The sequence below is a fragment of the Python bivittatus genome, unplaced genomic scaffold (genome assembly GCF_059951505.1).
Source record: "Python bivittatus isolate LINGU-HERP-01145 unplaced genomic scaffold, Pbiv_v1 ctg000080_np1212, whole genome shotgun sequence".
In the NCBI taxonomy this organism is placed as follows: domain Eukaryota; kingdom Metazoa; phylum Chordata; class Lepidosauria; order Squamata; family Pythonidae; genus Python; species Python bivittatus.
In genome coordinates this window covers 51,891,673-51,908,935 of record NW_028277035.1, presented here as the reverse complement: position 1 = coordinate 51,908,935, position 17,263 = coordinate 51,891,673, and the positions used below count along the sequence as shown (strand labels likewise).

At 42.6% G+C, this 17,263-nt stretch overlaps 1 protein-coding gene across 1 annotated transcript in view; it reads left to right on the top strand.

The window, feature by feature from the left end:
* The first annotated feature begins 1,380 nt into the window (after positions 1-1,380).
* Positions 1,381-17,263, top strand: part of STIMATE (STIM activating enhancer) — a 57,884-nt gene continuing 42,001 nt past the window's right edge. The window contains exon 1 of the mRNA XM_088134079.1: positions 1,381-1,770. Within this exon, the coding sequence (XP_087990205.1) occupies positions 1,569-1,770 (202 nt within the window). The 5' untranslated portion in view covers positions 1,381-1,568. The remainder of the gene's footprint in view (positions 1,771-17,263) is intronic.

Genomic DNA, 17,263 nt, shown 5'->3' with positions numbered 1-17,263 from the left:
GTAATATCACATATCAACTGGCAAAGGATGGTGAAATGTTCTCCAATGCCCCTTGCATGGCATGCAAGGATCACCTTAAACATTTATTCCTAAAACCAATGTAAGAGAATGGAAATCTCACTGAAGTTTTTCCCCTCTCCACCGTGTTCATCAAATAATTCTTAGTTAAGAATCTGAAATATACTTTGAGTTGAATGTGCCGTTTCTAGGCACGGTGAAGACACTGATTATTTCCTAAAACAAGGAAGCCTCAAGGTCATCTATATGCAAGAAGTGATCTTGCACTCCACCGAATTTCCTTATTCCACTCTTCCTGCGCCCTTGCCCCCCTTTCAAACTGTAGCGATAAACCAGTTGCGGGTCACCCTCTCGCCACTTTTAGAAATGCGGGGGACTCGGAATCCCTCCCGCAGCTCGCCCGAGGCTCCGAAGGCAAAATCGCCGGGCGCTGTCCGTGGGAGGGGGGCTTTCCCCACAGCCCCGCCCCTGAAGCCGCGAGCCAACCAAGAAGTAGTTCGACCGCACAGATTGGCTTGAAAATACCAGAGTTAGGGGGGGAAAGATAAGTGGTGGAATACTTAAGCAGAGTCGAAAAGATTGAGACACGCCTCCTCCCCCCCCCTTTTTTAGGACGTGAGAGTTTGGGGGTTGTTGCCTGTTAGAAATCCAGATATATACACACAAATATATTTCGGAATTCGCTAACATTTGCTGAACACAAATACCCATCCCTGACATCTGAATGATTGCACTGATCATTTGCAGCTCGTCTTGGTACCTAGAAGTTATGAAAGCAAACACATTACCTTAGACTTTAAGACTGCAAAATATGCAGAACACATTCGGACTTCAGAAAAGACACGCACAGGCTTCCACGGTTAATCATACAGCATAGGAGCCGCCCTTCGTAATATATACCTGAAACTGTTGCCCTAAAAAACAAACCTAGTCCCATTTTATTACAAAAAAAAAAATCCTGTAGATCCGCTGGTATCAAAGTCGTAGACTCTAGACCGCATCCTCAAGTTCGCGCTCTTTCCATAGGTTTCCGAAATAAGAACCGCGCTTCCACTCTATCCATAGATGGAATTGCATTCATCTATGCAATTAAGTACCCATCACGGTGGTAACTTCCGTCTTCCTCCCTCGCACTCCGCCGCGACCGCCTTCTCTCGACCTGCTCTTGGGCCCGTCTCAACAGTAACCGAACGCGCGCAACCACGGAACCAGGGCCGGCGCCGGGCCGCGGCGCTTCTCCTGCACCAAGCACGGCCACCCTTAACTCCGCACTCAACGAAGCGCGCAGCCTCCGCCGCTCCCCTCTCTCGCCCGGGGCTTACAAGGCGAAAACGCCGGACGCGCCGGCGGAGAGGCTTCTCCCTCTAGCCACGCCCCGAGGCCGCGCGCGAGCCAATCCGGACTGGGTGACGTCACATGGTGGCAGTGACGCGCCGCGTGGAATCCTCCCCCCGCCCTGGAAGCGCCGCGGAGCATGTGAGCGCGCCTGGCGTGCGCCTCGCTTTCAGGCCGCCGTGCGCGCACCTGCCGCGCGGCGCCCCGAGTGGGCCATGGGGGGCTCCCTTGCCCCCAACGGCTCCGTGGGTGTCACTCCCAAGCTGGACCCCCGGCGCAGCGGCGGCGCTTCCTCCTCTGCCTCCACGGTGAGGTCCAGGCCGGACTACCGCGGCTGCAAGAACGGGGCCCTGATGGGCAGCTTCGGCATCTTCCTGCAGGGGCTCCTGGGGGTTGTGGCCTTCAGCCTCCTCATGCGTGAGTGCTCTGTCTCGCGCCGCGGCCTCTCCCGTCGCAGCAGGGGCTGCTCTCGCCCTGGCGGGCCGCCGCCGCTCCGCTTCGCCTGCCTGCCTGTGGCCTCTTCCCTGCTTGCTGCTCCTTTGGCGACTCCGAGCGCGTCTTCCTTGGCTTGGCCCCCCGGGCTGGCGGTGCCCGCCTGCGCCCTGTCCCCTTGTTGGGGCCGTGACCCAGCCAGGCTCGCCGCCCTCTTCCTGGGCTCCTGCCCCGGGCTTCATTCCTCGTTCTGGAGCGCCCAGCCCGAGAGGAGAGGAGAGAAGAGGCCGGCTTTCGGTGGTGCTTCCTGTGCCGAGCGGGGCCTGCGTGGCTTTGTTCGGCTGTATCGCTGACTCCGCGTCCCCTTCCTCTTCTGTGTTGTGGAAGAGGCTCGACGCCAGCGGTCTGGCGGCTTACCATATGTGAAGGACTGAGCATGCTTTGGGAGGAAGCTCCTTCTCTAATTCAGTGCGACACCTACTTGGTAGCAGTGGGCGCAGGATGTAGATGAGGGTATGGGTAATTCCCCTTGTACCTGTAATTGTCCGTGTGCCCATTGTCTGAGAGGGAGGACTGCTGAAGGGAATCGTAGAGAGCACCAGATTGCCAAGGCCAAACTGGTTCACTGCATTTAAATAGTTTGCCAAAGGCAAACCGTTTCGTTTCGTTTCGTTTCGTTTCGTTTCGTTTCGTTTCGTCGTTGCTCTTATCCGCCCAGCTAGTATATTTGGAAAGACTGGCTGATACGAATTCTGTATTTAGCCACTGTATTTACATTCCAGTATGAATAATTGTGAATATGTTTGACATAATTTGTAAGAAAGACATGCTGGAGATGGAGTTTTGACTGGCAATGGTGTTTCATTTTCAGTTTAAGGATTATCATGCATCAGTTTTGGAAGTCTGTCATTCTGTACGTAAGCTGCTTAAAATCTGATGAAATATGACTATGTTCTAACATTCTGCAAGAATGTTATGTTATTTTCTGATCTGTTAGGTTTATTTGGGCAGTGTTTATAAAAGCTGGTGCTTGAATTCATATTTTCCTTGTTAGAAACATTTTCAGGTTTTTTGTTTGTTAAGATTCAGAGGTTTTCAGCCTAACAGAGTAATTCATATTTACAAATTTGAAAATGCTTGAAGTCTTTTTATGGCTTATATTGGTCCCAGAATAGAAGCTTTTAACTTTCTGTTTGATTCCGAGTTATGAACAGTCATATAAATTGGAAAAATAATCTAGTTACTTAAGTTTCATTTTGTGCATTTTTTAGTTTTACAGGTCTTATAAGAGAAAGTATTTTGAAGAATATTTGCTGCCTCTTTGCTTTTTGTTTGCATAACCTGACTTAGAAGCATACAAGCTCTAGCTCATCACATATGAATATACTATCATTATACTTAGACTTTAGGTCGCAAGTACATAACCGGATTTTGCATCATGGCATCACTGTGCATGTTTTGTCATGTTCATGCAATCTGTTTGCTACAGATACCTATGGTGTCATTAACAGAATTTAATAGTCTGTCTCAGAAATTCTATTTCTAACTTTACAACATTCCTAAATTCAGTATTAACTTGAAAATTAATAGGGTTTGCAGCAAAATGTTGCTGTATAGAATGTTTCTGTTCATTGTTCCAGCCATCCACCTCTTCTTTCAATATTCCTTCTCCCTCTCTAGAATTCTATGACTAATGAGAATGCTTAGTCATGGGGGAGGAGGTTTTTTTTTTTTTAATCTAAGTTTCCTTGGGTCTTAGCCATTTCTTCATTGTCCATGAATGGTGCTACATAAGGCCTGGGATTGTTGTCACTCTATCTATACAAGGGAAGCTGCAACAAATATGTTACAGCTTGGAGTGCTTCTTCAAAATTTCTCCCTCCTCTCCCTACAAATCAGCCAGCAATTTTTGCCAAGGGAGCGTATGTAACTTTCTTGATTTAGTCTAGACATTTTCTATTTTTTAGGATTTTTTTCAAAAGCTTCTTTGTAGTTCTGCAATAGTTCCTTCACATAGTCCAATACCTCTGAAATGCATAGCTCTTGCCATTTTTGCTACATAAATGCTGTTACTTGAAGGAGTGAGTTGGAACTGGATTAGATCTGGGGTGATGATTTTTAATTCTCAGACCTCAGTTATGAAAATATTGTGTTTTTTTTTAAAGTTGTTTACTGGTGTAATTATAAAACACACCTATAGGCTTAGCATATTTTTAATGATGGACAATGATAGGTTGTGCAATGGAATTATTGATACAGGCTTTGTGAATGTAATAAGAAAAAAGATAGTTTCTGTTAATTTTCTGGAACAGAAACTATTCATACTGTGTGAGCTTTCTAAATACTGTTTGTTCAGAGGTTATTTTAAAAAGTTTTTTAAAAAATTGTATGAGGACCATGGACAGCTCCTCCACTGTAAACCAGTATTGATTGTATTTGGGGTTGTGTCAGATAATTACTTTCTTCACAGAGATTTTGGTTTGGGGATAGAGAAATAATGGCTAAATGTAGGACAGAATGTTAACTATTTGTTTCCAAAAATCTGCATATTCAAAAATGTGACTATGTAACTAGTAAACCCAGCTCTTCATTACAGTCCCAATAAACTTTGCAACAGTTTGTAAAGTAGGCCAGATGAGGCATTGAACAGCATGATTTAACACATAGTTTGTATTGCTAATCATTGCATCAGATATCAATAAGCTTAGGAGGCATTGTTCTCTAGAAAAATAAAGTATGGAAAAATATCAGGTGTCAATTAAGTCTGTACTGGTAGAATGCCATATAATAGCTGGTGGTAGGATTTAGCCTACATTCCTACTCAGTATGGTGGGGAAAACTGCTAGGAAATCCTAGGGCTATTGGCTAGACTAGGAAATTCAAAAAACATCCCTGAAGAAGGCAATAGCAAGCCACCTCTTCATTATGATCAAGAAATTTATATATCTATAAAGTCACAAGGAGTTACCTTTTCAGAAGGATGTCTTAATGAAGGGAATTCTCTGTCCCATTGTTTAATAAGAAAGGTATGCTTCTTAAAAATGATGCATTGAAGATATATAATAGCAATTATTTGTGAAAACTGAGATAGATAGATGTTTCTCCTGTTTCCACCTGGGCTTCTCTCCTCTGAGGCCATTGAAACTAGTTGTTCTGTGAAGAAGAGGAGTAACATTCTGTTTTAATCATGTAGCTTTATAGTTGGAGTTTTATCTGCAGCAAAAAGAGTGATAATCCACTTGATAACCTCTGGATTATCAAGTTGAGACTAATTAGTTGAGACTAATTAGTTATTATTAGACTAATAACCTCAAGTTGAACGTAGCCATTTTCAGGAACATTACATTAAGTCTTATTTCTTAGAGACCCATCAAGACCTTTTTTAAAATTTTAAGCTCCCAGTTTCTGTCTAAATGATAATTGTAAAAACTATGTAATATAAGCAGTACTGTGTGTTTTATTTCCATTTCTGCATTTCAATGCCTTTTTCTTTCTATGTCAAGTATTTTTAGATTGTAAGCCCGAGGACAAAAATGTCCTTGTTTTTATTGATCTGTTACTCATTACAAATGTCCTTCTGTTCAAGTATGAGATCTACATGCTTTATATTAATTAAATAAATATATTTAACATAAGTGGATCTGAAACAGCCTATTCTAAGCTTCTTGTAACTGAAACAGGAACATTGTTCCTGGAATGAAGAAGAGGGAAGAGGGAAAAAAAAGAAGTACTTGGTTAAATTATATGGCCTACAGCCTAGAATCTGAGCTCTTGAGCAGGTGCGGGGAAACATCCTTACGTAATGTGAGAGGAAAGAGGGTTGTTTAATCTTCAAGTATGTGTATTCTCCCAATCTAATACCACCCCCAAAAGCTCACTCTGTTAGAATTGAGATGTGCAACATTTTCTTGTCCCTAGCCACTGCTTTCTTTTTCCTTTTTCTCAATCGACACACTAATACTGACTTAATTCTTTAGCTCACCCACTCTAACTTCCAATAATCTGTAGACTCTTGTTTCATTATTTCTGTTTCATCAATGAAAACCAGGGACCAAATTTGCAAGCAGCCATCAGCAATATTTTAAAATCTGCTTTTGAAAAGATTACTAGAGTGATATTTATATGGGAACATTCCATAGTTGGGTTTCTACCACCAAAAGAATGCTTTCACTTTCTTAACTATAAAAAGTGGATGAAATAGGAAAACAGCCTTCCAAATTATGGCTCAGGAGTGGGCACTTGTGCATCCAACCATCATGAAGAGAACTTCCATCAACATTTTGTATGGGCCCTTTTTAAATTTATACGCTTATATGGTTTTACTTTCCTAGAAGACAGATCTTCAGTAAACAAAATGCATTTCTTTGTTTTGTTTTGCTGTGTTTTATTTCCAAGTTAGTAAACACTCAAATACCTGATATTAGAGGGAAAGATATTAAGCCGGTCTGATATACAGTGGTACCTCGGTTCACGAACTTAATTCGTTCCGCGACTCTGGTCACAACCCGAATTGGTCACGACCCGAATCAAATTTTCCCATAAGGTTCAATGTAAATATGGCTAATCCGTTCTGACCCCTCCGAATTTGGTCGCCAACCGATTTTGGTCGCGTCCAAAATCAAATTTTCCCATAAGGTTCAATGTAATTACGGTTAATCCGTTCTGAACCATATGTATTTTTTTTTTAAACCACAAAAATATGACACAAAGTACAGTACAAAGAGAGAGAAAGCTAACCTTGCTCGACGCGACTTCTGGCGTGGAGGACAGGAAGGCAGGTGGGAAGGCGGTTATTGCTTGGAGGGAGAGTCCCCCTCCCTACAGGAAGCCACGACCACGTGTCATGGGAGGGAAAATGGCCACGGATCCTGTTCGTCACCAGATCCGGCATTCGTGAACAGAAGCAAAATTTTGCAAACGGTGCTGTTCGTGACCTGAATTGGTCGTGAACAGAAGCGTTCGTGACCCGAGGTACCACTGTATATAGTAGGTTTCTAAAAGAAAAAATAAATCTTACCAACTATCAATAAATATGTTGTCAAGAGCAGAGAGAAATACCACTTAGGATATCTGGGAAAAGATATATCTGGGAAAAGAAAAAATGAGATATACAACCTATGTGGACAGTACTGCACTACCTTTAATATCTTAATTTGTAGTCTTGGAAAAATAGACCTGTTGATTTTAAAACTGAAATGACATTTGGGTCAGTTTCAGCTATTGGGATGGTATCCTTATGCTCAGTGTCAACCACATTAGAATGGTCTTATTAAAAATACTAAAAATTACAATTCCAACCTCTTTTTCTCCAGTCAAATCCTCATTTCCTGCTCTTTAAAAATGCCCATCCTGGTGGCAAGGAGGCTTTGGTATGATGTTTCCTTTCAAATTATAAAAAAAATACTTTGCAGTTATCTTTTTTCCCCTTATAGCTCTTTCTGTCCTTAAACAGAAGGAAATAATTAACTCAAAAAGGCTTCTTACCAGTGTATAAAAAAAGGGAAACATCTTTAAAAAATAACAAAAAAAAACATCAATTAAATAGGCTGACATTCTGGAAATTTGCAACTCCTAGTCTTTGAACTACATCCAATACTGTAAAGCAGGTGGTTTTTTGTTTGTTTGTTTGTTTGCTTGCCTGTTTTGTACATAAGACTTACCTGTATCTCCCGACATGATCACCAGGTAGACCCTTGGGATGTGCTTAGGCAGGTGCACTGGGGATGGGGGGCGGGGGGGGGATTCATTCAACTGGAGAATAGTATTCCATGGGCATAATGGATGAAGCCTTTATGAATCCAAGTGAAAAAAAGTGTATCTGAATTCTTCGTGTGCTTTCAAATGGTACTTCACATGTTTTCCAACAGCTGCACAATTCTTATTGGCACAAAATTGTTTTGAAATCGAATCCTTGAATCTTGTACATCCACATGTTGTAAAAAGATATACATCATTTCACACATGATCATATAAACAGTTCACATTTCTTTAAAAATCTATCCTCCAGGTGGCCATTAATGCACAGATTTTAGGCCCCTTATCTCAGAAGTTGTCCCTTTAATTCAAAATGTAAATATGTACAATTTCCTCATGAACCCTAAGCATATTTCCCTCCTTTAGTAATAAAATAGTAATAGCATAGCAAATAAAGTTGTACTATTTGCTCTGTACATTTCATGCATGTACCTACTCTTATACACCATTACTTAGACTCCCTCTATTTCGCAGTGTTTACTCCCTGGTATGTATGAGCTTACTGCAACTCTGTGCATGTCATTTAAAAATGAATCTCACCGGTTTCAGTGAGACCTGCTTCTTCCAGCTAATGGGATTATAGCATTAGCATGGCACTCATCTGAAGGGAGAACTCTGATGCTCTAACATTGAAAAAATGGGAGGAAGAGGTAAAAAAAACATAGATGCATGATGCTTCTTATATTTCAAAACAAGAGTAAGTGTCCCAGAAGACAACAGACAGCAATTCACATAGAACAGTAACCATGTTTTCTTCTCTAGTGAAAACAGCAATAACCTCTAGGTGCAGAAATTCATCTCAGATTTCATTCACATGGCTGTAGTATCTTTCCCCTGTTAAGCCTTTGGCCTATCATTTTGGTCAGCCTTAGACAGCATTTCCCGAACACTTCCAGAATAAAACAGCTCAGGCTGGGCAGTGTGGAAAACTAACAGTTTCTTACAAGTATATAAAACAGTCCCATATGGAAGGCTACCTGTGCAAAACATTGACCTGGGAGTTACGTGCAAATCAACCAGCATCCCTTTTGTGGTCTACATAGCCCTAGACTGGGGAAGAGTAAAGATTTGGGGGGATGAAGGGTTCTTTGGGGAAGTGGCACAAGCTGCCATCAAGGCTGAACTCTAAAATGCCCTCTCCTTATAGAAAATAAGGAAGATGACCTTGATGGAGAAATGCAGGAACTGTTGCCGAGGCAGAAAGGGCTAAATCATTTTTCAAGCCTAGCACAAGATAATATTTGGAAATGGTTCAGGCAGACACCTCCCTAATTCACTGAATTATAAGAGGGAGGAGGAGGTATAGGACAATCAGACTTGCCAGATTCTATTATTGTCGCCAATCTCAATAAAAGTAATTTTAGCCTTCATTTGCAGTTGATTTCCGGGTCTGGGCTTCCTAGTGGGACCGACATCCCCAAATAGTCTGTAGCCTAATCCATTTTAGGAATACAGATCTCATATATGGTGCTCTTGCAGACCTTAATCCAACTAAAGTTGCCCATCCATGTGGAATAGTTTGAACAGTGGTGGTCATTATACTTCAAGAAGGTTATGGTAAAGTTGAAAGGAATGGAGAAAAGAGTATTGATCCCAATGATTAAAGGACTGGAATTTTTTTCTAAAAGTGGGAGAATATTTGAGGCATTCTCATTTTGGGGGTGGGGGGAAAGGGCATAATTAAAGATGTATTAAAGATAGTATAGCGAGGATGGATAGCTCCAAGCAAATGACCAACAATAACAGAGAAGTCCGGTAACATCTGGTGCCCCCCCCATGGCCGATCCATGGGAATAAAACGTTCTTTATTATATTAGAACCATTCAGTGAAACCAAATGACAGGAAATCTAGTAAGAGAAATTAAAGAGTATACAAATAAAAACATACGATACATAGTTGAAATATGGAGTTAGCTACAGGTTTTTTTTTTTTTTAATCTGCGCTCAGTCGTTACCAACTCTGCAGAGACTGCTTGGACGAGTCCTTGCAGTTTTCAAGGCAATTGTTTCGGAAGTGGTTTGCCAGTGCCTCCTTCCTAGAGCAGAGCCCAGCTGGCGTGCGCAGGAGGCGGGGTTTCCGTTGCTTCGCGCCCTTTTCCGGCGTGCGCGGTTTTTCGCGCTTACCAGCAACTGCTCCCGACTCCTTTTTGTAAGGCGCCGCCAGCATTTTTCCTCCCACCGGAGTGAGAGTACCCATTTATCTACTCACATGAGTTTTCGAACTGTTGGGTTGACAGGAACTGGGGAGGAAACAGGAGCTCACTCTGCTAATGCGAAGGCTGGACTCGAACTGCTGAAGCGTTGACCATTTCTGGCCAGCAACTTTCAGCGTCATTAAGCCGCTGCGCCACCGCATCCCCTAGCTACAGGTAGTCCTTGCTTAACGGCCACAATTGGGACCGGAATCTCAATTGTTGAGCGAAGTAGTCATTAAGCAAGACACCCATGTGACTGATTCGCTCAACGACCGCAATCCAGGCAGTCTCAGTTGTGGTTGTTAAGTGATCTTCTGGGTTGTTAAGCAAATGGAGTGAAAGAGCTGCCTGCTGAAGGATTTCAGCTCTGCACAGAGCTGAAACCCTCCTGGCAGGCAGCCCTTTTGCTCTCAAACATTTCTTCAGCCCACTGAAGGGTTTCCTCCATGCATGGAGAGAAAATCCTTCACAGGGCTGCAGAAACAAAGCTCACATCCTGAAGATCTGAGCTCTGTTCCTGCAGCCCACAGAAGGATTTCAGGTCCCCTATGCTTACAACCTTCCCTGGTGGCTTCCCCATGGACTTTCAGTAACTTTGAACAGTCACTGAATGAATGGATGTAAGCCGAGGACTACCTGTATTTTCTTTAGTTTCCATGACAATATGTCAGTTAACCACAAGAGATGCAAAACAATTGAATCAGGTAAAAATGTGTTCTTGTTTCATATCAATATCAATAATCATATCACTATACAGTGGAAAAACTCAGTCACAAGAAGCATTGTTGAGAAACAAACTAGTCTTAAATGTTCTGTACTAGGGCTAATCAACATTGGATCAAATATGAGAAGTGTAGTGGTTCAACACAAGAATTCAGATTAGTTTTGGTTATCAAGGAGCAACAAAGAATGGCTTATAGATGTTATTTCCAGCACTGCCTGGTGGAAATTGGTGGAATTTCAGGGTAGGTCTTCAGTCGCTGTGAATCTTGTATGGAACTTAAAATCTGAAATAGCAACTTGATTTCCTAGCTTCAAGTCTGAATTGGCTTCTGCTGTTTGGAGCACTCAAACCTGGGAATTCTGGAGAGTCAGAATAATTTTCTAATAAAAATTCCTCCCTCAGAAATACAGCAGTTGCCTTAGCAAAAACTTAAAATTAGGGATACCAGATTTTGTATGTGTGCATTTTTTCAAAAATTGATGTAATTTGTACATTCCATTCTATCATGCAGTAGAAATTCTGTGGATTAAGTTTAAAAAATAATGCATGTGTATTTGGCAATTTTTTAATACGGCTATTCAAGAAAGGAGGCTTGGATATATGCAAAACTGAGAAAGATTAGACTCAGACAAAACTGCATAGATTGATCTGTACATTCCTAAAATGGAATGAAAAAATGAACATATATATAAAAATACTGTCTTAAGACTCAAAGACAGTTAACCCTGAGCAGGGAGATTGGATGCCGTTACTGAAAGTCTTTTCTTGTGTCAGCCATAAAGGTACCTCTGAAACTGATGAAACTCAGACTAGAGACCTAGCTGGAGAACACAATGCAGGCAAGATTGGTGAATGAGAAAAAGGCCCTTTAGCTAACCTAGTCCGGGCTAGGTAGGTTGGGATTTAGAAGTAGAAGTGATTTTCAGTGGATTCTCAGTTGGTGTTTCTGGCTTTAAGGAGAACAAAATACATGGTGGTCCTTCGGGTTTGAAGAAGACACTCTGTTGTGCGGTTCATCTATGGACATGGAGGTAAGTGCGGTCTCAGTCTGGAAGCGCAGAGTCTAGCACAATAGGGGCACTGGAATCCATTGTTATAGTAACTGTGGGTGTTATTCTGTGACGTTCATGGTTGTCTACCAGTTTTAGTGGCACCTGTCTTTCATAGCACAGGGCTCGCCAGCAGGTTCTGTCAGCAGCCGCAGCTTCTAGTTCCCTTGGCTGGATATCACAGTGGCGTAGGGTTTCTTTCACAGCATCTTTGTAGCACTTGTATGGTGAACCTTGAGGTCTCTTTCCAGACTCCAGTACACTGTAGAGCAACTGGAAAGGCATACTGTGGTCATCCATTCTGATGGCATGTCCCACCCACCACATCTGGATTCTGATAATCAGGGGCTCAATGCTGGTGGACTCTGTGCAATCCAAGACCTCCAGGTTGGAGACATGGTCTTGCCAATGAATGCCGAGGATGGAGTAAAGAGCACACGTGTGAAATTTCTCCAGATGTTTGATATGCCTTCAATACAGAGTCTAGGACTCACATCCATATAGGAGAGAAGGAATAACCACAGCTCTGTAGACTTTCAGCTTTGTGGAGATACAGATGTTGTGTTGATTGAGCACTCTAGAATGCAGCTGCCCCAGTGCCTGGCTTGCCTTGCTGATCCTGGAGTCAGTTTCTTTGTCCAAAGATCCATTGTTTGAGATGATGCTTCCCAAGTATTTGAAACTGTTTACATTTGTCAGCTGGGTGTTGTCAACAATGATTTTTGGTTTTATGGGGTTGGTATTTGGCATGGGCTAGTAAAGTACTTCAGTCTTGTTCAGGCTGATGGTCAGGCCAAAGACCATAGCAGTGTCTGAGAATTTGTTCAGCATCAACTGTAGATCACTGTCTTTGTGCACCAGGAGCGCGCAGTCATCAGCAAAGAGGGTTTCTTGGATGACTGTATGGAGGTACTTCGTCCATGTATTCAAGTGGCGAGGGTGAAAGAGATAGCCATCCAGCTGGTACCTGATGCACACTCCCTCCTTCAGACCTTGTGTCTGTGACAACACATGACAACATGCAAGGGAAGAACAGATTGAACAGGACTGGGGCTAGCACACAACCCTGTTTTACCCCACTGGAAAATGGCAAATGCAACTAATGTATCACCATTGTAAAGAATCTGTCCTGTCATTCCATTGTGGAATAGCTGAATCAACTTCACAAATTTCCTTGGGTGTCCATAGTGTCTCAGGATGATCCAGAGAGCCTCCCTGTTTACAGTGTCAAATGCCTTTGTCAGGTCAATGAAGATAGAGTAAAGAGGCTTGTTCTGCTCAATACACTTCTCCTAGATTTGCCTCATGGCAAATATCATGGCTGCTGTACTCATTTCTGGCTGAAAGCCACACTGAGTCTCGGGGAGGTTCCTTTCTGAGACAGTGACAAGTCTGTTCAGGAGAATGCGGACAAAGATCTTGCCTGCAATGGGCAGTAGTGAGATACCCCTGTAGTTTCTGCAGTCTGATTTGCTTTCCTTATTTTTGTAGAGAGCCACAATGAGGGCATCACAGAAGTCATCAGGCATCTCCTCTGTGGGCCAAATGTCTTCCAACATGTCTTGGGACACCTGTAAGACATTTGGGTTTAGTGCTTTGTAGATCTCAGCAGGAATGTCATCCTGTCCTGTTGCTTAATTTGACTTCATCTACGATATTTCTTTCTTGATCTCATCAGTAGAGGGAGGCAGTTCTAGGGCATCCAAGACTGGCAGCGGAGGAATCTGCTATAAGGCATCATGATCAACCGTGGATGGCCTATTGAGTAGGTTGGAGAAGTGTTCAGCCCGGCGTTTTTTCACTCCTTCCTGATCTTTGATCAGGCTTGACCCATCAGATGACAGCAGGGGGGAGCATCCTGATTTAGAAGGACCATAAACTGACTTTATGGCACTGAAGAACTCTCTGGTGGCATGCATGTCTATGTAGCGTTCCACCTGCTCAGCCTTTCTCTGCCACCACTTGTCCTGCATTTCTTGCTGTTCTGTCTGTACTTTGGACTGCAGGTGCTTAAACTTGTCTGAGACATGATGGATCATTCTGCCAGTCTGCATAGGCCTTGTTTTTGGCCTGGAGGGCTGCTGAAATGGTCTCATGGTTTTCATCAAACCAGTCTTGATGCACCCAGGTTTTCAGTCCAAGAACAGTTGTAGCCTGTGTGATGACATCTTTAATCTGTGTCCACTTTTCAGAACAGGTTCCTCCAAGTGGTAAATTGCTGGAGAGTTTTTCATTAAGTACATCTTGGAAATGTTGGACTTGGCCTGGGTCTTGCAGCCTGCCAGTGTTGAATGGCTTTCTGACAGTCCTTGGTTGCTTATGATATAAAGGGGCTATGTGCAGGTTGAGGACTGATTTGACCACCCCATGATCTGTCCAGCACTCAACTCCTTGCATGGCTTGGGTGATGGTGATGTCTTTAAGGTCACATTGACATACTATGACATAGTCAAGTAAGTGCCAGTGTTTGGACCTGGGATGCATCCAGGTAGTTTTGTACTTGTTTGCATGTCTGAACATGCTGTTAGTGATGCACAGGTTGTGCTCAGCACATTTGTTCAGAAGCAGCAGGCCATTGCTATTTAGTTTTCCCACCCCATGTCTCCCGAAGACTCCATCCCAGTTGTCGCTGTCTGTCTCCACTCTAGCATTAAAGTCATCCAAAATGATGAATTTGTCGCTGGCAGGGGTTTTTCGAATAAACTGGTCCAGGTCCTCATAGAAAGGAAGGCAGTTTTGATTGCAAACCTACTGCATGAGTCCTGTTGTCAGTCTATGGTTTCCCTTTCCAAAAGAACATATATCTACTTGCTGCTTCCTGTAATGAACCCTCGTCTGCCAGCCTGGTCTAATTGAGTGCAGCAATGTCAGTGCTACAATGGTGAAGTTCGGCTGCTATGAGTGCTATTCGTCTTTCGGGCCTTGACACCTTGTCTCTATCTAGCAAGGTACAGATGTTCCAGGCTCCAAAAATGAATTTTCTTTTATTTGTTTTTCTTGATGCTCGACCGCTAAGGAGATGATCTGCCAGCCGCAGTTAGCTAGCCAGATGTTGTGGGGCAGGCAATGTTTAGGATACCTTTTCTAACCTCCCCCATGTGAGGGTGGGCAGTGCTATCCTAGAAGGACTGCCCAGTTGCCCTGGATGCTGCCAGACGTCTCTGCTGCCCTGGGCACTGAGATGAACGACCACTGGTCCAAGGGCCGCCCACATGCAGGTTTGTGACTACAACTGCCAGCAGTCATCTTCACCTGTTGCCTCAGGGCTCAATGAATTAGGTTTGGACTGAGATGATTTGTAGATGAGGATGAACTGCACAACAGAAACCTGTGCGTGATGGAGTTTTAAGTGGAACAGCCATTGCACAAGGGCAGTCCCACTCTCTTGGCATAAGAGACCTTAATCAGGTGACAGGGAGGACCATTACGGCTGGAGACCTCTCCTGCTGCAGTGGATAACCAGGACATCTAAGTGTCTTGTCATCCTCTTAGTGCCCCACAGTGACTGCTGGGCCTGCCTTCATGACTGTTGGACCATTGATCAGTTTCCTCCACTCAGTTTGCCAGAGTTCACACACTGGGATAGATAATTCTCTATCTCGCCGAGAGTCGAGGACCCATCAGCTATCCTCACCTGGTTTGGCCCATCTACTGAGACGATTTATGGGGATTGGCCGCTGCGCATGTTACAGCTACTTGGAGCCACAGATGAGAGCTGAGCTCCTGGTGTGGACCGAAGGTGAATGAGCAGCCCTAGAAAGGCCACAGCAGGCCCCTCCCTCCCTGGACACTCCATACACCCCGGAGAACAAAAAAAGAACAACAAAAAGACTCTCTTTTCTGGGATTTTTGTTTGAAAGGACTGCAAGTTCAGCTTGCAACCTGAAAACAAATATATCATAGTCGTATTCAGTTAGATGTATGTCTCCCTTAAGCCAGTTTTGCAACTGACTATAGATTCTAGGGGGAAAAAATAAAAAGAGAGCCTGGAAAAATAACAATTGAAACAATCTCAGTCATGATTTAGGGCTTCTTAGATAGCAATAAGGAAATAGCTTTTTCTGTGTATTGTCGAAGGCTTTTCTTCTTAGACAGCAATAAGGAAATAGCTTTTTCTTCTTTCCCTGTAGAACAGGTTTGCTGAAACCTTTCTTCTAAATCACCTCTTTTCTTCCTGTTAGCTGGCTTTTCTCAGTTCAGTAGGCAGCAGCGAGAAACATATCACACCCTGTGAGTAGAAATGGAGAATTTCTGAATTACTAGCTAGTTATTTCTGATCAATAGATAAGCTCAACTTGTAAGCTATATGTGACCTATTGGGTGAAGAGTCCTGATACCTGTTACAGGAAATGTAACATGCCAAGTAAAGAACTGACCCAAGAATAAAGGTTTTATATCCTGCCTGACCATTATTCTTTAGCATCGTTGAGACTTTTACTTTTTTAAGTTACATTAGCTTTTTGTTACAAGTGTTGCAAAATAATATCCCTCAGAGAGATTTTTTTTCTTTTCAGATTGTTGTTATTCATGAAGTAGTATCATAACTGAAATAGTCTCATTTTTCCCCCTTCAGAAAGAAATGGGATTTCTTTCCATTTTCATATGATATTTTTTCTAGTTTTGCAGGTTAAACTTTACTTACTGGCATATATAGGCATACCTCATTTTATTGCGGTTTGCTTTATTGTGCTTTGCAGATATTGCATTCATCAAACAGCATCATATGCTACAGGGAAATCTTTCATGAAAGGAAGAGTCAGTCAATGTGGCAAACTTCACTGTTGTCTTGTTTTAAGAATTTTTTTAATTAAGTTGTGTACATTTTTTTAGACATGCTATTGCACACTTAGTAGACTACAGTATAGTGTAAACACAACTTTTATATGCACTGGGAAACCAAAAAAATTGTGTGACTTGTTTTATTGCGATATTCGCTTTATTGTGGTGGTCTGGAACTGAACCCACAATATCTCCAAAGTATGCCTGTATAAGTTTCATTGCACTTCCTTAAACATTTCTGGTACTATATACATTTTGCACTGGGGGCAGAGTGTGTGTGTGCCAATTGATTAAAATCTTATTTTGAAATTAATGCAAGTTTGTTCCAGTGCACTGTAGCTTTATGCTAAGCAAAAGAGTGGAGAGAAGAGCCTTGTAGTAGGCAACAGAAATAGATGAATGTGAGAAAGGAAGTTTATTGTGCATTTGTTGATTTAGATAAAGTTAGGATAAAGTAAATAGGTTTGAGGTATGAAATGTTTGGCATAAATGTGGACTTGGGGGTTGTTGGTGAGTGCAATAAGTATGGTGCATGATAGAAGTAAAGCATGCATGAGAATAAACGGAATGCTTAGCATTGAGCAGGGAGTAAGATAAGAATCTGTTATGTCCCTTAGTTGTTTAATGTATTCAGTGGGTCAGTGTGTCAGAAATCATTGTGGTGACATTAGAGTTGTGTAGGTTGAACACATGAATCTGTAAATTAATATATCAAAAACCAAGGTAAATGTGTTAGAAATGATGTGAATGATTGCAAGTAACACATGAATTGTGAAAAAACTAGTGCAAGTACATCTTTTCCTTGATGAAAGGTTCACTAAAGAGGGAGAAATGGATGGAGGAATGTTGTGTCATGGAAATACAGTGGAACCTCGGGTTACAAACGCCTCTGTTAACGAACTTTTCGGGTTACGACCAGCTCTGGCCGCAAAAATTTACCTCGGTTTGCGAACTCCGCCTCGGGTTACGAGCCAGAT